At 40.3% G+C, this 22,427-nt stretch overlaps 1 protein-coding gene across 1 annotated transcript in view; it reads right to left on the reverse strand.

The window, feature by feature from the left end:
- Positions 1–22,427, reverse strand: part of SLCO5A1 (solute carrier organic anion transporter family member 5A1) — a 102,648-nt gene that overhangs the window by 54,957 nt on the left and 25,264 nt on the right. Inside the window, exons 3-4 of the mRNA XM_036338475.1 lie at positions 6,452–6,584; positions 1,416–1,630 (exon numbers count right to left, since the gene is read on the reverse strand). Of these exons, the coding sequence (XP_036194368.1) occupies positions 1,416–1,630; positions 6,452–6,584 (348 nt within the window). The remainder of the gene's footprint in view (positions 1–1,415; positions 1,631–6,451; positions 6,585–22,427) is intronic.

Genomic DNA, 22,427 nt, shown 5'->3' on the forward strand with positions numbered 1-22,427 from the left:
CAGCAGGTATCTCTTTGCTTTCCTGTGTACGTGGTCAACGTGAGGTGCTAATGTGCCTAGGTCAGTGGTCGGCAAACTCATTAGTCAACAGAGCCAAATATCAATAGTACAACGATTGAAATTTCTTTTGAGAGCCAAATTTTTTAAACTTTAACTATATAGGTAGGTACACTGTTATTAACTTAATTAGGGTACTCCTAAGGCTTAGGAAGAGCCACACTCAAGGGGCCAAAGAGCCGCATGTGGCTTGAGAGCCGCAGTTTGCCGACCACGGGCCTAGGTACATCCTCCCTAAAACAATAAGCATTTGGCACAGATTGTGCTTCATCATTTCATAAAAATCGTTTCAGGGAATTCAGGAAATAGCAGAAGCTAATGGGAGTGCAGCACTGTAGGTTTTCTGGATTAAAGGGATTTCTTGCCACTCACCAGATATACTGACGGCTGGACAAAGATGGGCTGGTTGAGATTCAGTTAAATAGGTTAGGTGTGAGACTGCCTAATCTAGCTATAATGAGTCATTATTTTTAAGAGAAATAAAAATGAAAAAACAAACCAGTACACATCACTGAAACGTTCTGGATGTTTTTGCGCTGGGTTGGAGGCCCACCCCTAGTTGCCTTCTCTCTGTCCACTTACAAGCACTTGGCTGAGCCACTGTTGAATGAGATCCCTGTCCAGGGCTAGGTTTTATGTTTATAGAAGGATCAGGCGAAAATACCAAACCCACCACTCCCCTGACACAAACCATCCATTATATAATGCAATAAGTATTTTTAAAAATCAGACATCTCTAAATATAGTAAATGATATATAGAACTGTATCTTTGGATATAAATCAGTGCTAAATCAATGTTTCTCAATCTGTGGGGAACAATCATTTTATTATTATTATTTCCAGTCTATCATGCACTGATATTTTTTGCAAAATCCATTAAAAAATGAAGAAAATAAATTTTTAGCCCAACTGGCATGGCTCAGTGGTTGAACGTTGACCTATGAACAAGAGATCACAGTTTGATTCCAGCTCAGGGCACATGCCCAGGTTGCAGGCTCAACCCCCAATGTAGGGTGTGCAGGAGGCAGCCAATCAATGATTCTCTCTCATCATTGATGTTTCTATCTCTTTCTCCCTCTCCCTTCCAATCTGAAATCAATATTTTTTAAAAGAAAAAAAATTGTTAAAAATATATACAAAATATAAGCCCAATTTTTTTATTATCTCTGTTATATTCAACAGGCATAAAATGACTCTGTCAAATTTCTTTAAAAGTTTCCCAATGCTTACTCTCAATTTCAGCGCTGATCTCATCTCAGACCAGTAACAGCTGTGGGCAGCACTGGCCTGGGACCACAGTCTGAGTCACACTGATTTGAATAAATATGTGCCCGGTACTTCCAAAGACATACTTTACCTCTGATATTCTTTCCAAATCCCATAGGAGAAACTTTTTTGTCCACGTGCTCATGATTGTTCGATTTCTCCTTCATAATGTCGTCATCGCTAACAGCAGGAACAGAACATTTTTTCTTTTTCTTCTTGTGTCGAGGCGGAAGCTTTTTTGGAAAAGTAAACATTGGGAATACCACAAGAAGCATTGCAACGGCACAAAGGAGGAATCCACTCCACCTAAAAAATTGGGAAATGTGAATAGCATTTATGGCTTTTGCATTGTGAGTGAGAACAAATTAGCAAAGTAGAAGTTTGTGGTGATAAAATTCTCCAGGAAAAAAACCTTTGACCTTCATCAATTGTTAAACAGTAGGGGATTGAACAAACTAAGAAAATATAGGAATCCTCCCTTTCTGTGGGGTAAATGAGAAATCCACCCAATAATTATATGCATGATAAACATTATAATAAGCAACCTAGAATTCAAGTATTTTTAAGCACATATGTGTTAGTTCTGCTACAATGTATATTTTATAATAAACCAGTAACTCAAATTTAATAGAAAAATAATACAGATTCTATAGCATGCTTTGTGGACACTTTTTTCTTAGAAGAAAACCATTACTATCTCATGTAGAATGTATTGCTGATTGGCACTCAAATATTTTTCTGCAAACACTTAATATATTGAACAATATTAGCTGGTCCTCTCCATACTTAGCCACCAATGACATTTCATGTGATCCTTACTTCAAGAATTACAACCTAGTTAGAAGTGAGCTAAATATATACCTCCAAGAAATGCAAGAATGTATATAATTAAGTGTTAGATCAGGTGGAATAGAGCACGAGTCCTATAAAAGTTCAGAGAGAGGAAATGTGTGTCCGAAAGATACTTAGGGGATGTAGAATTGAGTGTTGCAGAACCGAGACTGTCCTTGAACTCATCTGAGGTTGCCATGCTGCAGAAACTAGGAAGCAAATACAGAGTAGAAGTCAACTTCGAGCCCTGCAGTAGAGTTCCGTGTTTATGGTCTTAGGCTTCCTGCTTGCATAATACTCCAGGGGCAAGCCCTCAGTCCCCTTTTGACCTTTTCTTAGCAAATAGCCCCTGGTCCTACCTAACAGAGCAGCTCTTTCCCACTATGATTCCTCAACTCTGAACTGTGTCCTTAAGGCTTCCAAGTTCAAGAATGCTCAAACTCCATCCTCTGTAGCAACACCCTGTTGGTTGTAACCAGAATGCAAGCAGCATTCCAAGCATGAGTGCTGGATGCAACCCAGTGAGAATATAGATCAACTGCAAAGTGAAAATTCATTTATAAAAGCAGTGTCTCAATCACAGTGCTGTCAGTTGCTAAAGGTCGTAGGTTAGCTGAATCATTCCTAGAGCAGGTCATTAATAATCCAGTGTGCTATTTTAAAATATATTTAAAGTCACATCAAGTAAAGATTTTAGGACAACCAGAAAGTGGCTTTATTTTGAGAAGATTGCTCAGGACAGACTTGTCACAATCTCAGTAATTCCGAATATAATCATGACCCCAGTGCCTGACACAGATTTGGGTACTGAAAATATGTCTTGAATAAATACATTGAATGGAATAGGTTTTTTAAAAATAAAGTCATTTGTCTGCAGGGAACATAGCTACTATAATATCTAGCCCTTTTAGCAGTTGGCTGCTCACGAGGCCTTCACTAACCTGGCCCTGCTCATCAACCTTTCTTGAATCTCTTTCTGCAAACTTGACATTCAGTCTCCCCAACCTTCAGTTCCCTAGACCTCTCGTGCTCTCTCCACAAGAGGGCAGGCAGCGTAGCAAAGGGACAGTTCTTGAGCTGTGGCTTCAGACAGATCTGGGTTTTTATCCGGTCTTTACCGCTCACTAGCTCTAAGATCCTAGGGAACTTAATTTTGCTTTTCTGAACCCACTTTCTCATCTGAAAGAGGAGTAATAAGAACTGTTTTGGAGTGGGGACTCTTTCCCCGTCCCCACGTGGGAGTCTGTGCTGTGAGATTCTTTCCCATTCCCCACATGGGAGTCTGTACTTGTTCTTCAATAAATTTCCACCTTAAAAAATAATAATAAAATAAAAAATAAATTTCCACCTTTGCTATACAAAAAAATAAACTCTTTTGGAGTCATCAAAATCAATAAGCCAACATACAAAATGAACCTAACAAAATGCCTGCCCCGTCAGCAATCAATTTAGAGTAGCTCATTTTGTTTGTTTGCGTGTAGATCTGCACGCAGGCTCCCACACCCCCAGCCAGAGCCACTGCCTTAAAATTATACGCAAACATTAAAGATGCACTCATAGTAGTCCAGAGTGAGAGTAAATATAGAAGAAGGGGAAGAATTAAAGTGAGTAAACAGTATAAATGTTTGGGGGCATTCCTAAGCAGAGCAAAGCAGCCTACATTCCTCATGATCCACAGTAACGAATCGTTGTTAGCACACGACATAATGGTGGTGCTAACGAGAACCCTGAGAAAGGGCGGCTAAGACAAGAGAGTGCGCATCACGTGTTGGGAAAACAAACATAAACAAGAGTCAAAATTGAAAAGCCAGGGTTCTTAAGTCTTTTTTATGAACCATTACTCAGAGCAGACTGTTCACTAAAAGGGTCAGTGAAGTATATTGACTAAGACCTCCACCCTGACTCAGTTTATCCCAGCTCTCGCCAACTCTGAGGTTTTTGGGGGAGTTATTCAAATCACTGAGCATCAGTTTTCCTTGTGGTTGTTGTAAGGCTTAAATGAAAAGTGTGTAAAGCTCTTAGTATAACGCTTGACACAGAGAAAGCACCTAATAAATGTTAGCATTATTCATTTATTCATTCCTTCACTCTTTCAGCATTTATTTATTGAAAAATATATCATTGTGCTAGGCATGGGATAAAATAACATTGTGTCAAATAACTATGTCTTTGCTCAAGGTGGAAGTCTTACAAACAGGGCTACTCAATAAACAAAATTCATTTTTAAATTTCTATATTGAGGAATTTTATTATTTGTAGAATAATGGGCCATTCAAATGAATAAAACTACTTGAACATTGATGAAATACAAAGGAATGAATAATAACTAAAACATCATAGAGCAAGAACTATTTAGAACTCTACATACATAGACTCATTCATGCCTCACAACAACCCGGTGAAGTAGGTACTGTAACTATTTCCCATTTTATGGGTTTAAAAAACAATAGCAACAACTGAGACACAGAGAAGTTGAGTAACCTCCCCAAGGTCACACAGCTATTCAGCACCCAGGGGACTGTGGGTTTAAAGTATGGGTTCACTCTTAATCACTCCACTTTGCAAACAATTGGGTTGATGTCTACTAGGAAACTTTCTAAAGATGGCATGAAGCACTGGAAAGCTGAAAGTTCCTGCCGCCTTCTTTCTCTCAGCCCTCTCGTTCGTCCTCTCTCACCACCAGATGTCCCCTACTGCTCTTCATATGAACATCTACACAGAACACAGGTCATACATTGCATGTTGATAAAAATGGTTTAATAATCTAGTTTTCCGAGAACAAAACAAAAAGGCTCTTATTCTGATTTATTTCAAAACTACAAACAAAACAGTGGTTGAGATCAAAACTTTCGCTATCAGTCAAGCACTGAAAACTCCTGTGTTATTCCCCTCATGCTGACAAGGGAACTTCCTTTTGTATAATTTCAAAATTCTACCAAGCCAGGCTCATCTAGCCCTTAGCACTTCCATCTTCAGAGAGCATTACTTATGAAAATTAGAAGTGTTCTGTGACCTAATTAATAGTTTTAACTGCTTTGAAAATAAATAGTGTGAAGCATTATTCCCACATACCTCAGAGTTATGAGGTTATTATCTTGTAATGAAGCACAGAGCACACTTCTCTAAGAAATTCTTTAGAAACTAATTACTTGACACTCATGTCTGATACTGCAGTATTCTCCTTGGTATAAAATGAACATTTCTCATCAACATACACCTATCACTAATGCATGTCAGATGAAGCTAGGACAATACTTTTTGGTGCTTACAATCATGAAAAAAGAACTCACGTCCAAGTGGAGGGCTGTGAAGGACTTGAACAAATCCCTGGCTATCTGAATAAATAAGTGGAGTCCTCATTCTCTAAGCCCTCAACATGACTTACTTGACAAGACAGCTAAGGGTTTGCAAGTGAGCGAGTAACTAACTCTCCAGCACCCACGGGGAACAAACTACTCCCAAGTGAAAGGATTCACTGCATGCGACGATGGGAAAGTAGAGCTAGATTTCTGGGCAGTGGGTTGACAAAGCACAAACACAATATAATAAGAAAGTGGGGAGGGGCGACTTTAAAGGCACAGAAAAGATCATGAAAGCTTTGACTCAAGGGCACAAGAAAGTCCCAACACAGCCATATCACCCTTATCCTCCATTCTGCTATTAAGGAACCAGCAGTCTCTATCCTGAAAAATGGGGATTAAGCTGCTATTCCCAAACCGTCTGTATCAGTTTCCTATTGCTGCTATAACAAATTACACAAATGTATTATCTTATAGTCCGGGAGGTCAGACGTCTAAAATGGGTTGGCAAGGCTGCGTTCCTCCAGGAGGCTCTCGGAAGCACCTACCTCTTTGCCTGTCCAGCTTCCAGAGCCCACCTTCACTCCGTGGCCCGTGGTCCCTTCCTCCCTCTTCAAAGCACATGACGCCAACCTCTGCCTCAGTCACCATGTCACCTTTTCTTACTCTGACCTCCCTGCCTCCTTCTCTTCCTTATAAAGACCCTTGCGATTATACTGGGTCCACCAGGATCATCCAGGATATTCTCCCATCTCAAGATCCTTAACTTAACCACATCTACAAAGTCCCCTTTGCCAGGAAAAGGTGACACATTCCTAAATTCTGGGGATTGGGACATAGATAACTGAGGGATTATCAGTTTGCCTACTACCCCCTCCTCAGTGACTTTTGGCTGTTTTTCATATTCCCCCGGGGAAGTTTTTATGTCAACTACAAGGGTACTGTGACTCTATCATTAATCATAAGTGAAATGAAAAATTTAGTGAACAGTCCTTACCAGTTTCCAATGAAACGAGGGTCATTCTGGTCAAGTTGAACAGGATTTCTGGGATCAACATAAAAACCAATAAGAAGTCCACCTAATAAGTATCCCGCGGCAGGACCAAGAGCTCCCATGACATACATGATGGCTGAGAAGACAGAAGGGGAAACGTGAAATGCAGCGGCATGTCCTGACGCTCCAGTCGTCTGATTCCAGTCAGACCACGCAGACGTCGCAGTTCAATCCCGCTAACAACTTCCAAACAGAGGGTGAAAAGATTCACTCTTCAGAGAACTTTAGAGATTGTGTCTATGTTGACACTTGGGTTTCAAATCATGTCCTTTATTTAGCGGTTGCCTGTTGTACTGTTAGAGCATGCAAATCACTTGAAGAACTTTTTGGTTGATTTTATTTTTTAATATAAGTGCTCAGGACATACCCCAGACCCACAGAGTTTACATTTCCGAAAGTACAAACATGAGTGGTTAATGAGGTGGTCATTGAATAACCAAGAGAGCCGAAACCGGTTTGGCTCAGTGGATAGAGCGTCGGCCTGCGGACTGAAGGGTCCTGGGTTCGATTCCTGTCAAGGGCATGTGCCTGGGTTGCGGGCACATCCCCAGTGGGAGATGTGCAGGAGGCAGCTGGTCGATGTTTCTCTCTCATCGATGTTTCTAGCTCTCTATCTCTCTCCCTTCCTCTCTGTAAAAAATCAATAAAATATATGTTTTTTTAAAAAAGATGGGCTTTTTAAAAAAAAAAAAAAAAAAAGAATAACCGAGAGAATATAATAGGTAGTCTCAACAGTAAGAAAAAGGGGGGAAAGTAGATGTCATTTGTCACAGCTAGAAGATTCTAACAGGTTAAGGGAATTCAAGGCCAGATTTTGCCATGAAGGTGGATTCAGTTGGATTGGCAAACCTTCTGAATCACCCTCAAATCACTCATATTTTCAAATCACCACTTTAGAATCAAAGATCTCACAATGAGTTTGGCTTACTGTTAACTGAGGAATCGTACTTAGAGATTACTAAATCTCTTTAAATGGCCTGAGTTAGAACCCAAGCGGAAAGCACCAACCCACAGCTGAATTAGAAAATAACTTTTGAAGCACATGTCCAAACGGGCAGGGGCTGGAGTCTTACTGTCAGTAGATCGGAAAGGTTGTCATCCTATTCAAAAAATTTCGCCATTAGCCTTGCCAGTGTGGCTCAGTGGTTGAGTGTTGACCTATGAACTGGAAGGTCACGGTTCAATTCCTGGTCAGGGCACATGCCCGGATTGCAGGCTTGATCTCCAGTGTGGAGCATGCAGGAGGCAGCCAATCAATGATTCTCTCTCATCATTGATGTTTCTATCTCTCTCTCCCTCTCCGAGATCAATAAAAATATATTTTTAAAATTTTTCACCATCAATATGGGCTTATAGCAAAAAGTAGCAAGTCCGTTGTCCATTCTTTATATTGTTTTCATGCTGTGATTTAAAAATTTTAAGTAAATACTATTTCCCCAACTTTTAAATTTTGAGGTAGGGTATGAAATGCCTTGAAAGTCATAGAGAAATCTAGCCATACTCCAAACCCAGTGTTTGTCCTGACAAAACCCAGTTACTCGGGGTCGAATCAATCAACACTTTTCAGGAATGATAAACTCAGGTGCTACATGCTTCTCACTTCTAGCGCCATCATGCATTTTAATCGCTGAAGAAATGAGTGGTTTGCCATATCCTTTCAACAAAACTTTATTCACCAAAAGCAAACTGGAATAATCAGAATAGCTGCACCTGAATAAACACTGAATAATCCTGTCCCTGCTGTTACTTAGAGCTACAGACAGCACCTTAGCACCTGCTCTCGCTTCTCACACAACGCAGTAGAGAGCGCGCAGTGTTTGTTTATTTTACAGAATCACCTGCTTGTAGCAATAAGACGTCAGGTTCTCGCGCTTCTCCATCTGTGCGTGGAAATGCGGCCTGGAGGAGGCACACCTCAAGAGGCCAGCGTTCTTTCGGAAGCCTGCTTTTCATCAAGTAAAACTCGTTTTGATAAATATCATCTTAGCCTCCCTGTCTACAGCCTAAAACGGAACTCAAGAATAGAAAGGCCTTTTCCAGACCCAGGCATTCCCGTATGCATGCGAAGATAAAAATGTATGTTTACACCTCCAGGCAAACCAGCACCACGTACAACTTAAAACTGTAATGAGGCCAAAATGTGACATAAATCATCTTCCCAAAATAATGCCTCTGGCACAAAAGAGACTTCTTACAGACCCAGATGAGAAGGGGGCACTTCTGCCAAACGGTTTGTGCCTGGGGCACTGGGCGCAGGTCTCCCAGCGCCAGGAAGCCCGTGTGGCTGTGCTGACGAGACCCGCAGTCACCCGCTGACGGGGAACCCACCTTAACTACGTCATGAGGCGCGGATGGAGCTTTGAAAAATTCAGCTGTGTCATCAGAAAAACATCTTCAGCCCTGACCGGTTTGGCTCAGTGGATAGAGCGTCAGCCTGCGGACTCAAGGGTCCCAGGTTCGATTCCGGTCAAGGGCATGTACCTGGGTTGCGGGCACATCCCCAGTAGGAGGTGTGCAGGAGGCAGCTGATCGATGTTTCTCTCTCATCGATGTTTCTAGCTCTCTATTTCTCTCCCTCTCTGTAAAAAACCAATAAAATATATTTTTAAAAAGAAAAGAAAAACATCTTCATTATAAGCCCAACAGTATCATTCTCATTAACAGAAATAAATATATACATATATGTATACCTATAGAACTTTACTATATATAATTATATGTGTGTTATATATATGTTATATTCCTATATGTATAGCTATATAATTATACTATATGCTACCATATATACTGTACTATATACAGCATATAGTATAGTAACTATATGTTACTATGTTATATGTGTGTTTTATACTTATATGTATATTAATGTATATGTGTATATATACACATGGCACCCCACCCCTCACCCCCTTGCTCTTTGTCACCCTACCCTGCTAGAGTTGGCACTATGGCACACAACACCATCCCACATGACATTTGTTTATTTGCTTATTGTCTGTCTCTCACACTGGAATGTCATTTCCATGAGAATAAGGACTTTTTTTCCACTGGTGCCATGTCCATGCCTAAGCAGTGCTGACCATAAGCACTAATAAATGTTGATGCATAGAGAAGGGATGAAGACATGGACTTCAATCTCGAGTGAAGTAACAAAAGCCGTCGAAGTGGATTCGTCCTTGCAACAGTGCCTCAAAGAGCCATCCATGGGCGCCTGCCCCCTAGACCCCTGGGCTGCCCTGTCCCTGTGAGCCACCTTCCTCCTCCTGCCCCATGAAGTCCTCAGTTTGGCAGAGTTGGTTTCTGTGCTTTAGCCACAGAGCCTGAACTCCTACCCAGGCCACTCCAGGCCTGGCTATTATTGCCAGGCTGTCCCTGGGCCACCACCCTCCCCAGTGGGTTTCCAGAGTTCTCAGAGTCTCTCTGGAACTGGCCCAGGTTTTCGGGACCCTCATTTGAACTTGGTCTCTAATTTATCGGACTCTGTTTCCATGTTGCGCCCCACCTCCCACTCTTCCCTGCTCACTGCCCGCTTCCTCCTGGCCCTCCTGGCTCAGACCCACACGGCACAGAGTGCTGCTGGGAACTGCTGCTGACAGGGGTGGGGGTCACATGAAAAAGTTGCGCTCGGGCTCAGGACCGGGGATCACACCCAGGACGGGTGTGCCAAGCGACGTGTCACATGCCTAAGATCCTCAAATGACCATTCAACCCAGGCTGGGCCGCAGTGAGCGCAGGTCGCTCTCCTGAATATGTTTGGTGTCACGGCCACTGCAGATGAAAAGAGGACACGCCAAGCCGCCCACATGCCGCTGGGAAAGGACAGCAGCGGGGACGCCAGCTCCCACTCAGCTTGCATAATTCCTTGAAAATTAGCCAAGGTACTTGAGAGCATCACATTTAGAGAATTCTTCCCTCCCTCATTCTTTCCACTCACGAGCACAGACAGAGAGGACACCTTTGATCTCAGTTATTTTGAGCAGCCATTTTTTTTCTTTTAAGTGATTCAGTCATTTTGACACAGACCTGCCAGCCGAAGGACAGCTGCCTGCGCTCTGTCACGTTGCTAAAACATCCAGAGAGCATCTGAGGTTCCAGATGAGACGGGAAATGGTTCTTTAGGTTCAAAGTATGTTTTCCTCACTACCATAGCGAGCAATAGTTGGTTTAAACTCACTCTCTTCCTCTAGAAATACTTTCAAAGTAATTTGTACTCTAAAAGGGAACAACCGAGTACATATATAAGCAGCCGGTTGCACTTTAGTCCTATCTGGGGCATGGGAGAGGGGAGGGCTTAATGAGCTGTGCCTTTAAGACATCACATTTGATCACCTGTGAGTGACCGTTGTCTATAAACTTAATCCGGTCCTCAAGAAGAACCACAAAGACAGCTATCATGAAAGCATAAAAAAATATATATATGTCAAATTTTTAAAAATTACATTTTGGGGCAATAATATGTTTTAGTAACATTAAGTATGGATTCCCAATGCAAGAAATAATCAAAACATTAATGAATCCATGAGAAAATAACTTCACTAGTTATCAAAAAAATAGAAGCTACAAACAATGAAATACAACTCTAACCAAATAAATTAGCACCAGAGTTATAAATTTGGGACAAGCTTTTGGGCAGCAGCTCACCATATATATCATGATGACATTTCTCACTGCATTATGTATATATGAAAGTAGAAACAATATTAATAATATTTTGAGGCATAATGCAAGTATTAATTTTAATGTTTAAGAAGAGTTTTTATGCCTTCAGGAAATACTCATGTTTATTTTTACTTTTTAAAATATACTTTTATTGACTTCAGAGAGAAAGGGAAAGGGAGGAACAGAAGCATCCATGATGAGAGAGAATCACTGATTGGCTACTTCCGGCATGCCCCCCACTGGGGATCAAGCCCACAACCCAGGCACATGCCCTTGACTGGAATCAAACCTAGGACCCTTCAATCTACAAGCTGACAGCTCTATCCACTGAGCCAAACCAGCTAGGGCAGAAATACTCATTTTAAAAATTTAAGTCCATTTTTCCATTATTGGCAATTTCTCGAAGATTCGACTTATCTATATATATATATAAAAGCCTAATATGCAAATTGTCCCCTTGGGAGTTCCACCAGAAGACCGGGAGTTCGATTGCTCACTATGATGTGCACTGACCACCAGGGGGCAGCACAGAATGAAGGAAGGCACCAATCGGCCCTGATCTCTGGCCAGGCCTAGGGACCCTACCCATGTATGAATTTCGTGCACCAGGCCTCTAGTAAGAGTATAAGCCCCAAGTAATATTTTAGTGGAACTATAATTCACTATGAAATAAAATGACATCATAACTATTGTTTATTGATGTTCTTCCAGAAACTACAATAGGCACTTAACATCTTTTGTGCCATTCAACACTAACAGCTTTATGGGTAGAAAATATATTATCCTTCCCAATTTACAGATGAGAAAGCTGAGCCCTGAGATTACCAATTACCAGTAAGGGGTAGAGCCAAAATTAGAACTTGGCTCTGTCTGATACCGAAGCATTTCTGTTTATGGACACATGTCTCTAAAATACAAAAAAAGCAACAAAAGTTTAATTAGAAGTATGTAGGTCTCTACCGCTAAAGAAATTAGTCCCATAAGAGCTGAAAAATCTCGAAATATTTGGGAATTGCTCGTAGCAGGAGTCTTAAAAGCATTCTAAATGAAACAGAAGCTCATTTTTCATCTCCAGCATCATCACTAATTGGCTGCCATATGATGGCAGAGAAATGCACATTAACTGAAAAACACATTCCAAATATGTTGTATGACACTTACTTCAATAATTACCATGAAGGCGCAGAGGAGTGTACCAGCTGCTAAGAGCAGATTAAATGTGTCTCCTGGGAAAGGTAAGTCATGCCAGGAAACACCTTCCAGGTAAACAAGAGGAGGTATGACACTCCAGTTTGCTTTCCAGGCATTCGCAGAAGCATGAGTTCCATAGGAAAGAGCCAAGTCCAGAGCAAACTTAGGCACAAGTGGAAGAATGTCATGTGCAAATGTCCCTACACACGTTGGCATCGTCATGGCCTTCCATGCAATTTTGCAGACAGTAAAGGGATACAAACTTTTTAAGACATGTTTTATATTACCCCCCCCCTTCTTTCTATCAGTCCACTGGAGTTAGTTCTAATACAATCCGAGTGCTTACACTCACTGTAAAGCTTATTCTTATATTTAGAAAAGTGTTAGCTGTCAAAGTTTATAGTAACTGCCCCCCTGGTGGTCAGTGTGCTCCCACAGGGGAGCACCGCTCAGCCAGAAGCCCTGAGCCAGGCTCACGGCTGGCGAGTGCAGCAGCAGTGGTGGGAGCCTCTCTCCCCTCCATGGCAGCGCTAAGGATGTCCCACTGCCATCGGTCGGACATCCCCCGAGGGCTGCTGGACTGTGAGAGGGCACAGGCTGGGCTGAGGGACTCCCCCCCGAATGCACAAATTTCGTGCACCAGGCCTATAGTTTATTTTATATATATTATATATATATAATTATTATTATTATTATACTGTACTAAATGCCTTTATATGTATTTTCCCACTCAATCTTCACAACAACCTTACGTGGTAGTGCTATTATTATCCTAATTTAAGGCACTTTCCTTTGTAACCACCTCATTGATAAAAGAGAATCGATTCATCTGAATTAAAAACAAATAATCTCTGACTCTGTTATATAACAATAACAAAGGTGATTTATAAATATAAGCAATTTTACTAAGTTAATATACCTAACTGCTTTGTGTTTCTTCTGACACTTTCACTTGGAGTAAGAATAAATTCTCATTAGGGGGGATAAATGGTGATGGGCAGAGACTTGACTTGGGGTGGTGAACACAATACAATGTACAGATGATGTGTTGTAGAATTGTGCACCTGAGACCTGTGTGAATTGTTAACCAGTGTCACCCCAATAAATTCAATACGAAGGGGGGGAGAAGGAAAGCGGATCTAGAGTAGACTTTTATGAGGAGGAAATATGGCAAATGATCAATCTAAAACAAGGTATTTTATTTTAAATAAAAAGTAATGCTCAACGTCCCAGGGGAAATTATGATTCAACTTGATGTTTGGGTGGTTCATAAGAGCACTGGCTTCAGCATCAGATGTCTGTACTACCAGGGGCTGGCTCCATGGTCTTAGACAAGATACTTAATCCTGCTAGACAGGCTTCCTCATCTATCAATAGAGAACCATAACCTATCTACTTCCAAGAGCTATTGAGGGAATAAATGAGATAACGCACATAAAAGCTTTAACACTTACTAAGTGCTCAGTCAATGTCAGCTATAACAATTAACATCATTACTTCTATTATTATATCTCACTTAATCGTTGAAGTTATGATTCTGAGATAATACAAGAGTTTAAAATATCTTCAGATCCACAAAAGGATGATGATGATATATTCAGTATCATTTTAGTATTAAATGTATTTACTGAAGTCTTTAAATAGGGAATTCACATAGCTGGTTATCAGATAATCAGAATATTCAATTACTCAAAACACCCTATCCTCTAATGATTCATCAATCAATAGTTACTTGTTGAAGTTATACTTATGAAATGGCTGGTGTTAAATATTAAGAGTGATATATGTGTGAACTTAAAAAAAATTAATGAACAGACAAAATAAAAACTAACTCAAAGATACAAACAACAAACTGATGGTTCTCAGATGGGAGGAAGGTTGGGAGACTGGGTGAAAAAGGTGAAGGGTTAAGAAGTACAGATTGGTAGAACAAAATAGTCATGGGGATGCAAAGTACAGCATAGGGAGTATAGTTAATAATATTGTAATAACTATGTCTGGGGTCAAGTGGGCACTAGACTTATTTGGGGATTGCTTTGTAAACCATATTATCTAACCACTATGTTGTACACCTAAAACTAATAATATAGTGTACAGTGTGTCAACTGTAATTGAAAATATTTTTAATTGTAAATATTATTTGTGATAAAAAGGTCCATGTTCCTTCCTATAAAGAGTTTGTGAGGAACTCTTTCTTGAGAAACAAAATACACAAGAAAAGATAATTACCAAAATAAGACATTCTATGATAAGGGCTAAATGGTGGTTCCAATAAGAATTTGAGAAGACTTAAGGAGCGAGAGAAATGGAAGAAGAAATCTAATACTTTAAGTGCCTCCTCTGTGCTTTTTAAACACAATACTTAATTCTCCCAACAAAATTACTGAGCAGTAAATTTAATGAGTTCCCACTTGACAGAAGGATTCTGAGCTTTGAAAGTTAAGGAATATACCCAAGTCACAAACCTAGTAAGTGGCAAATTCAAGACCAAGACCGTCAGACTCCAGAGTCCAAACATTTATACTTTATACCACATGGCCTCCCGGGTGATTTGAATGAAATTTCACTTTACACAACAAATATCAAAATCAAACTATGAAAAAAAAACTCATTAGTGTTCTCCCAGTAGAAAGATATTAATTTATGCAACTGCCAAATAATACATAAGAGATCTCAACCCTAAGTCCCACTCTTTAATAAGAAAATCCTGAATTGCCCTAGCTGGTTTGGCTCAGTGGATAGAGCGTCAGCCTGTGGACTAAAGGATCCCAGATTCAATTCCAGTCAAGGGCACATGCCCTGGTGCAGGCTCGATCCCCAGTAGGGGGCATGCAGGAGTCAGCCAATCAATGATTCCTTCTCATCACTGATGTTTCTATCTCTCTCTCCCTTCCCTTCCTCTCTGAAATCAATAAAAATATATATTTAGAAAAAAAATCCTGAATTGTCATAGGAGCTACTATAATTTTCAGAGCAAAGTTATTAAAGATGTTTTCATAAATTTGCTATGTTAAGTTTTCAAATTTACTCACAAATTTACTCAAGTTCTCAAGGACATTTCTAGAGTAATCTCATCACTTACAGAGCATTAATTCTGCAACCTGCTGACTAGACATAATATAGCTATTATGTAATATTTAATAGTTCAAAATGTGAAGTTAATATTTTTCTGAAAATACCAAAGGAGCTAGTATATAAAAATGTCAACGTGATCAGAAAAAAATGGCTTTGAATACTGTCTAATTCTCTTATACTCCTTTTAAGAGTTCTACATTTTGTATCAGGGATGGCCTGAATAAATAATATCATTTACTATGAGGCAACTCTTTTTTATGTTTTAGCTCATTGTCTATGATACAGATTTATCAGTCTTTTGAAGCCTAGCCAATCCTTCAATTTTCAGCTACTATCAGAAAGTTTCACCAATTGGCAAATATGGTGAGCCCGGGGGGGGGGGGGGGGGGGGAATCAGGTACTTCCTATGAGCATTTTTTAAATTTTTTTTATTGATTTTTAGAGAGAGAGGAAGAGAGAGGGAGAGAAAGAGAAACATTGATGTGAGAGCAAAACATCAACCAGTGGCTACTGGTTCTGTTTTTCTGGAATGCCCTGACTAACATAGATTTGCTTCAGATATCTAACTTCTTTATGCCCCGTAATGATTATGACTGAGTTGTAACCACCACTATCCTGAAAGAAGCCATTCGCTGCATAGACAGCCCTAGCCACCAGCATGTGCATTTGCTTATGGGGCACTGCAATTCACCCAGGTTGTCCGTATGAGATAAAAACATGAACTTGGGTCCACAATCCCTGAGCCTAAACTCAAGGCTGAATGTGTCTTGGAATTAAGAATTTATTACCTTTTACAAATTTAAAAGGATGAATGATGCCATATACTATGTAACTCCCCCAGTGGAATGTGGAACTGTGCTCCAAAATCAACCACACTATTGCTACTGCAAAAAAATGAATGAATATTCATACTAAGTATGATTTAAAAACCAGCTCCCTATCAGATCAGGCCTAATTCTGCCATCAAATGGGTTGCAAAACTAACTATGGGATTTCAGCGTGATTAATAGAATGTAAAATGAATAGGAGAAGAGTAGTGGCAGTAGAAAATGTTTGCAGTTGTTATTCTGAGAACTGGCATCTGAGAACGGATGTCAGGCACCAGCCATGGGTCCTCAAGAGGGTATTTTGCTCAACCAGTTAAAATAACACCAGGAGCGGGGTGGCGGGGAATAAAACACGGTAAAGAGGGGATAAATGGTGATGGAAGGAGACTTAGGGTGGTGAACACACAATACAATGTACAGATGACAGATTATAGAATTGTATACCTGAAACCTATAGAAGTTTATTAACCAATGTCACCCCAATCAATTCAATAAAAAAGTAAAATAAATAAATAAATAAATAAGTAAATAAATAAAACACCTCCCTAAATGGTGAACTAAGCCCAAATTGTTATTAGCCCTGTATTTGACCAGCCTTCACTTTTTGAACATCAGTTCTATCCTTCTGATTACAGGATTTAATATGATAAGGCCTGCAGAGTAAGTCAAGAGGCAGGTGTTTTTTTAAAATTACCTAACTTCAGGCGGGGGGGGGGGGGGGGCGTCAGTCAAGGAAAAAGGAGACATGTAATACTTTAAACAATAAAAAAATCATCTAACTTCACATTATTTCAGGAGGTTTAAAAAGCCATGGAATCAACCCTTAGGTTATTCACCAGTTCTGCTCCTTTGACCAAAATTATATGTTGACAATCATCCCTCTGGGGCAACTTTGCTTCTTCAGTGAATTTCTGTATGCTTAGCCCATAATTATGAAACCTGTGCTTACTCTAATGGCCGCCACGAGAAAAAATTTGATTTAAAAAAATAATAAAAGGCCATGAAAGGGCTCTGAGTGTTCCTATTGAATTGGATAGTAAATTGCTGAGTCCAAAACCAGCATAGAGACCTGTGCAAATCTCAGTCCTGTCCTAGGCCGTGGTCACTAGAAGCAGCGTAAGTGATCCAGGTTCCTCGCTGTGTACTCCACCTCTACCCTAGTAATTCGGGTTAGTTCTCATCCAAACGCTGCCAGCTCCGCGTGAAATTGCCAGCCCACATTATATCTTGTGGGATTTGTTTATAAACATGATATTCCAAGAGTCACAAACATTATAATATATGAGACTAGGGTGATGCTAACAACCCCTTACACCTCCCGTGAACAGTTCACTCTAACAACCTTAGTATAAACTGATTACACATGCAATTATCATTTGTATTATTCATTTAAACAGTGAACCATATATTATAATAACATAATGCATGATCGTTTTATTATTTAAATAAGATGCTTCCCTACTGTGCATCTTAATTACAGAACAAAGGCAGCATGCCAACCAAAACCATAGTCTTAGTACAATCTAAAATTATCGTCTCACGAATATGTAAGTCTTTGCTATAGCAAATGACTTAATTGGGTTCCCCCAGAAGCGGACCCTAACAGCTCTTCCCAAAAGCGGCCTGAGGGGACCTCTGAAAATGGTTCGCTATTCACTTGACCCAGAAAACCCACAAAACAATGCAAATCAAGAGATTCAAATCTTCACGTTCACTTTCAGGACACTGGTGCCACTGCCCAGGCCATCACGGGTATGACATCCGAAAAGCCACAAGTATCTGAAGGATGCCACTTTACAGAAGGAATGTTTGTCATTTGTCGTTACAAGGGTGGAGTTGGTAGGTGTGCCCAGGCCAGGCAGCGGGATGGTAATAAGGCCAGTGGCCCAAAAAGAGTGTTGAATCCCTTGCTGCATGTGCTTAAAAATGTAGAGAGTAGTGCTGGACTTAAGGGTTTAGGTGTAGATTCTCTGGTCACTGAGCACATCCAGGTGAACAAAGCTCCCCAGACGTAACGCAGAACTCACAGAGCTCCTGGGAGGATGAACCCAAACCTGAGGTCTGCCGGCCACACTGAGAGGATCTTACTGCAAAAGAGCAGACTGTTCCTAAACCAGAAGAGGAGGCTGCAAGAAGAAAAAGATATCCCAGAAGAAATCAAAGAAACAAAACTTATGGTCCAGGAGTAATTCCGCATCAAATAAATGCTAAATAAAAGTAAAAAATAAAAAGCAGACCATTAGACAGGGATTTGAATTAAGTAGTTTAGTATGATCATGGAATACATTCATACTGAATTTAGGGACACCAAACAGTGTGAATCCATCTAAATACTATGTCTCTGACATTTTCTTTCTCTCTCTCTCTCTCTCTCTCTCTCTCTTTCCTCCATACCACTCCCTCTAAAAAGCAATGGAAAAAATATCCTCTAGTGAGGATTAACAACAAAAATGAATAAATAATGCTATCATCAACAAATTAATGGCCTTTTCTAATCAGTAAATTACAGAAAGCTTGAAAATATTGATCTGACCATTAAAAAAAAGCTCAGACTATCAGGATAAACAACACTATAAGTAGCAAAGTCAAAAATAAAGACAAAAAGGGAAATATCTAAATTGACATTCTCTCTTTTTTTTAAAAGCAGACTTTTTTCCCTAGCATCTATTTTTATTAAATATTAAGAATAAATGAAGTCATCAATCAATATATTTTATATCACCCATCTTCTGCAGGACCCTGGGAGTTAAAAAATGTGAGCACCCTCAGAAACACTACAATTAAGTTGGGAAAAGGAGATAAGCACATGAAATATTAAACGACACAGAGATTAATATCATTTCAGTACAAAAAAATTGGGAGCCGGAGTGTGATTAATTGCCAATGAACAAAGAAGGGCCACTGCAATTTACAAAGGCCAAAATGTGAACACTTTGGACAAGGATATATTTAAGCAAACTCTTCAAGGATGAGTAAAATATGGGCATAAAGGAGACAGGAAGGTGAAGACACTCGTTCCAAAATATGGTAGGAAATGACCATAAATCAGGTAAAGATGGAATATTTGCAAGAAAGGGAAAAAGCAAATGTTGAGAATCTTCTGTATCAATCTAGGAAATTGGATTGTATCCTCAGTAACCTGAGGAGCCCCTCAAAGTGTTTGGGCAAAGGAGTGACACAATCAAAAGGGACATTAGTCTGGCATCACGATGTAAGGACCAAAAGGAGACAATGGACAAGAAAACCCAATAGTCCGGGCATGACGTGGTAAGGATCAGAACCAGGCTGGACCAAGGGACAGTGGTGTGAGAGACATTTAGGACAAAGAATTTATAAACTGTAAGAAACCAAAAGATTCACTGGTCTCCACAACACGTGGCCAAGAGAAGGATCATTAACAAAAATTAAAAATTAAGGCGGAAAGCTGATTTCAGAGCAGATGAGAACTCAACAGAAATAAATCACAGAACAGTGAGACCAAAAATCATAGGATGTGGTGTGAATACTGGCATATATCCTTTTGAAAAATAATCATAGTAAATATACTATTTTAAGTAGTGTTTTTCTAATTATAAAGCAACTCAAGTTCACTGCAAATTTGATACTAAAGAAAAGAACCCAAAACATAAAAATCAGAGTCCTGCTTACCCAAAGATGACTACTTGAACATTGTGTCTATCCTGTCAGTCTTTTACTAATGTCAAAAATAATAACAAGCCCTAACGGGTTTGGCTCAGTGGATAGAGCGTCGGCCTGTGGACTGAGGAGTCCTGGGTTCGATTCCGGTCGGGGACATGTGCCTTGGTTGCGGGCACATCCCCAATGGGAGGTGTGTGGGAGGCAGCTGATTGATGTTCCTAACTCTCTGTCCCTCTCCCTTCCTCTCTGTAGAAAATCAATAAAATATATTTTTTTAAAAAATAATAACAAAACAATAAAGAACTTAAAAAATAACAAGAGGGGCCAAAACCGGTTTGGCTCAGTGGATAGAGCATCGGCCTGCGGACTGGGGGGTCCTAGGTTCAATTCCGGTCAAGGGCATGTACCTGGGTTGCGGGCACATCCCCAGTGGGGGATGTGCAGGAGGCGGCTGATCGATGTCTCTCTCTCATTGATGTTTCTGACTATCTCTCTACCTTCCTCTCTGTAAAAAAATCAATAAAATATATTTTTTAAAAAAAATAACAAGAGGGGAAGGGAGGAGGCAGAGAGGGGGAAAATAGCTAAGATTTATTGACTGCCTAGTATGTTCCAAGTGCTAGACTAATCTCTTAACATACATTAATGAAGTTATCTATATATATAAAAGCCAAGAGACCAGAACTCCAGAACAATTGGAACGATTGGAACAATTGGTTGCTTTGATGCGCACTGTGTCCTGATAGGTTCCCCCCACCCCAATCTGGGGCAAGGCGGGCCAGCCAACCTCCCACAGCCCCTCCCCCCTGGCTGGCCAGACTCGACCCATGCACAAATTCATGCACCTGGCCTCTAGTTCTTTATAACAACCCTATGAGATAGGTATAATTCTTATTTCTTTCTGCTGATAGAGAAACTAGAGCCCAGAGAGCTTAAGAAACCTGCCCAAAGTAACAAAGCATTGGTCTCTGAGTCCAGGCAACTCAGCCTGACCCAGGATCTTAACCACCATGTAGCAGTATATTGCCTCTTGCACTGTGTGCTTATATAATGCATAGCAATTTGAACACATATAATAGAACCTACACTCATTCATTCATTTTTTAACCAAGTCTTTAAACTTAGCTGCTCACATGAACAACAGAATTCCTTAGGAAATAGCCATTTTGAGGGGGAGGCAGGCTGCCAACTGGCATCTTTTCTTTAAAATAATTATTTTCCCAGTGGCTGTTGTTCCTTCAGTTTCTAGGGGTGAGGCCCAGGAACCTGGATTTGAGCAAGCCCTCCAGGTGATTCTGATGCTCACTAAAGCTGGATAACCACTGGTCTAGATTATCCTTAAGATAAATTACACCTAGGAAATTCTAGAATTCTATTATTTGTGAGCAAGTCTCTTAAGGTGCTTTACGCATTTTACAGGGCAATGGACTAATGTCTCAAGTTTCCTTAGAGTCTTAGAATTACATCTGGCAGCATACTGCTTTTCCCTACAATGGAAATAAAGCCCAATTAACACACAATGTTCTCCCTGAGAATTGTTTAATTTAATAGCTACCCCAACACATTGGAAGACCATTTTACTGTATGCTGTAACTTAGAAAAATCAGTTACCCTAGAATAATTAAAGCTCTCACTAACAAAGAGTAGGTTCCTCAAAATGAGAAACACACACAGAGAGAAAGACTTTCTCATCATGAATTAATCCCTTGACTATATTCCCAGTGACAACACAGGAAACCCAAATGAGTTTTTAATACTGAGAAACAGTCCAGAGGATGATTTGTACACTCTCATTTTCATCTATTTTCACTTCCTCTTAACTGAATATGAACAATGGGCAATTTTTCATAGAAATTTTACTAGAGGATGCCGAATCAAGCTAGCATTATTGGATCAACAAGTCTGCGGTATAAACATCACTCACAAATCACAGCACCTTCTAGGCCAGTGATGGCGAACCTATGACACGCGTGTCAGAAGTGACACATGAACTCATTTTTTTGGTTGATTTTTCTTTGTTAAATGGCATTTAAATATATAAAATAAATATCAAAAATATTGCCAAACCGGTTTGGCTCAGTGGATAGAGCATCGGCCTGCGGACTGAAGGGTCCCTGGTTCGATTCCGGTCGAGGGCATGTACCTCGGTTGCAGGCACATCCCCAGTAGGGGGTGTGCAGGAGGCGGCTGGTCGATGTTTCTTTCTCATCGATGTTTCTAACTCTCTATCCCTCTCCCTTCCTCTCTGTAAAAAATCAATAAAATATATTTAAAAGGAGAAACTAAGATGGCGGCATAGGTAAACACCGGGAAATTGTCGCCTCCCACAACAATTGAAAATTACCGCAAAGGACTGAGCAAACATCATCCAGATCAACAGAAAGGCTGGCTGAGTGTAAATTCTACAACGAGAAGGAAAGAAAAGCACGCTGAGAGCCAGAGGCGCTGCGGTGGTGAAGTGCAGAGGTACGGCGGCTCGCACGCGCGAGGAAAGGGGGTGGCACCTGAGGACCCGGCTGTCTTTTTGA

This window comes from Myotis myotis, unplaced genomic scaffold (assembly GCF_014108235.1).
Source record: "Myotis myotis isolate mMyoMyo1 unplaced genomic scaffold, mMyoMyo1.p scaffold_m19_p_16, whole genome shotgun sequence".
Taxonomy (NCBI): Eukaryota; Metazoa; Chordata; class Mammalia; order Chiroptera; family Vespertilionidae; genus Myotis; species Myotis myotis.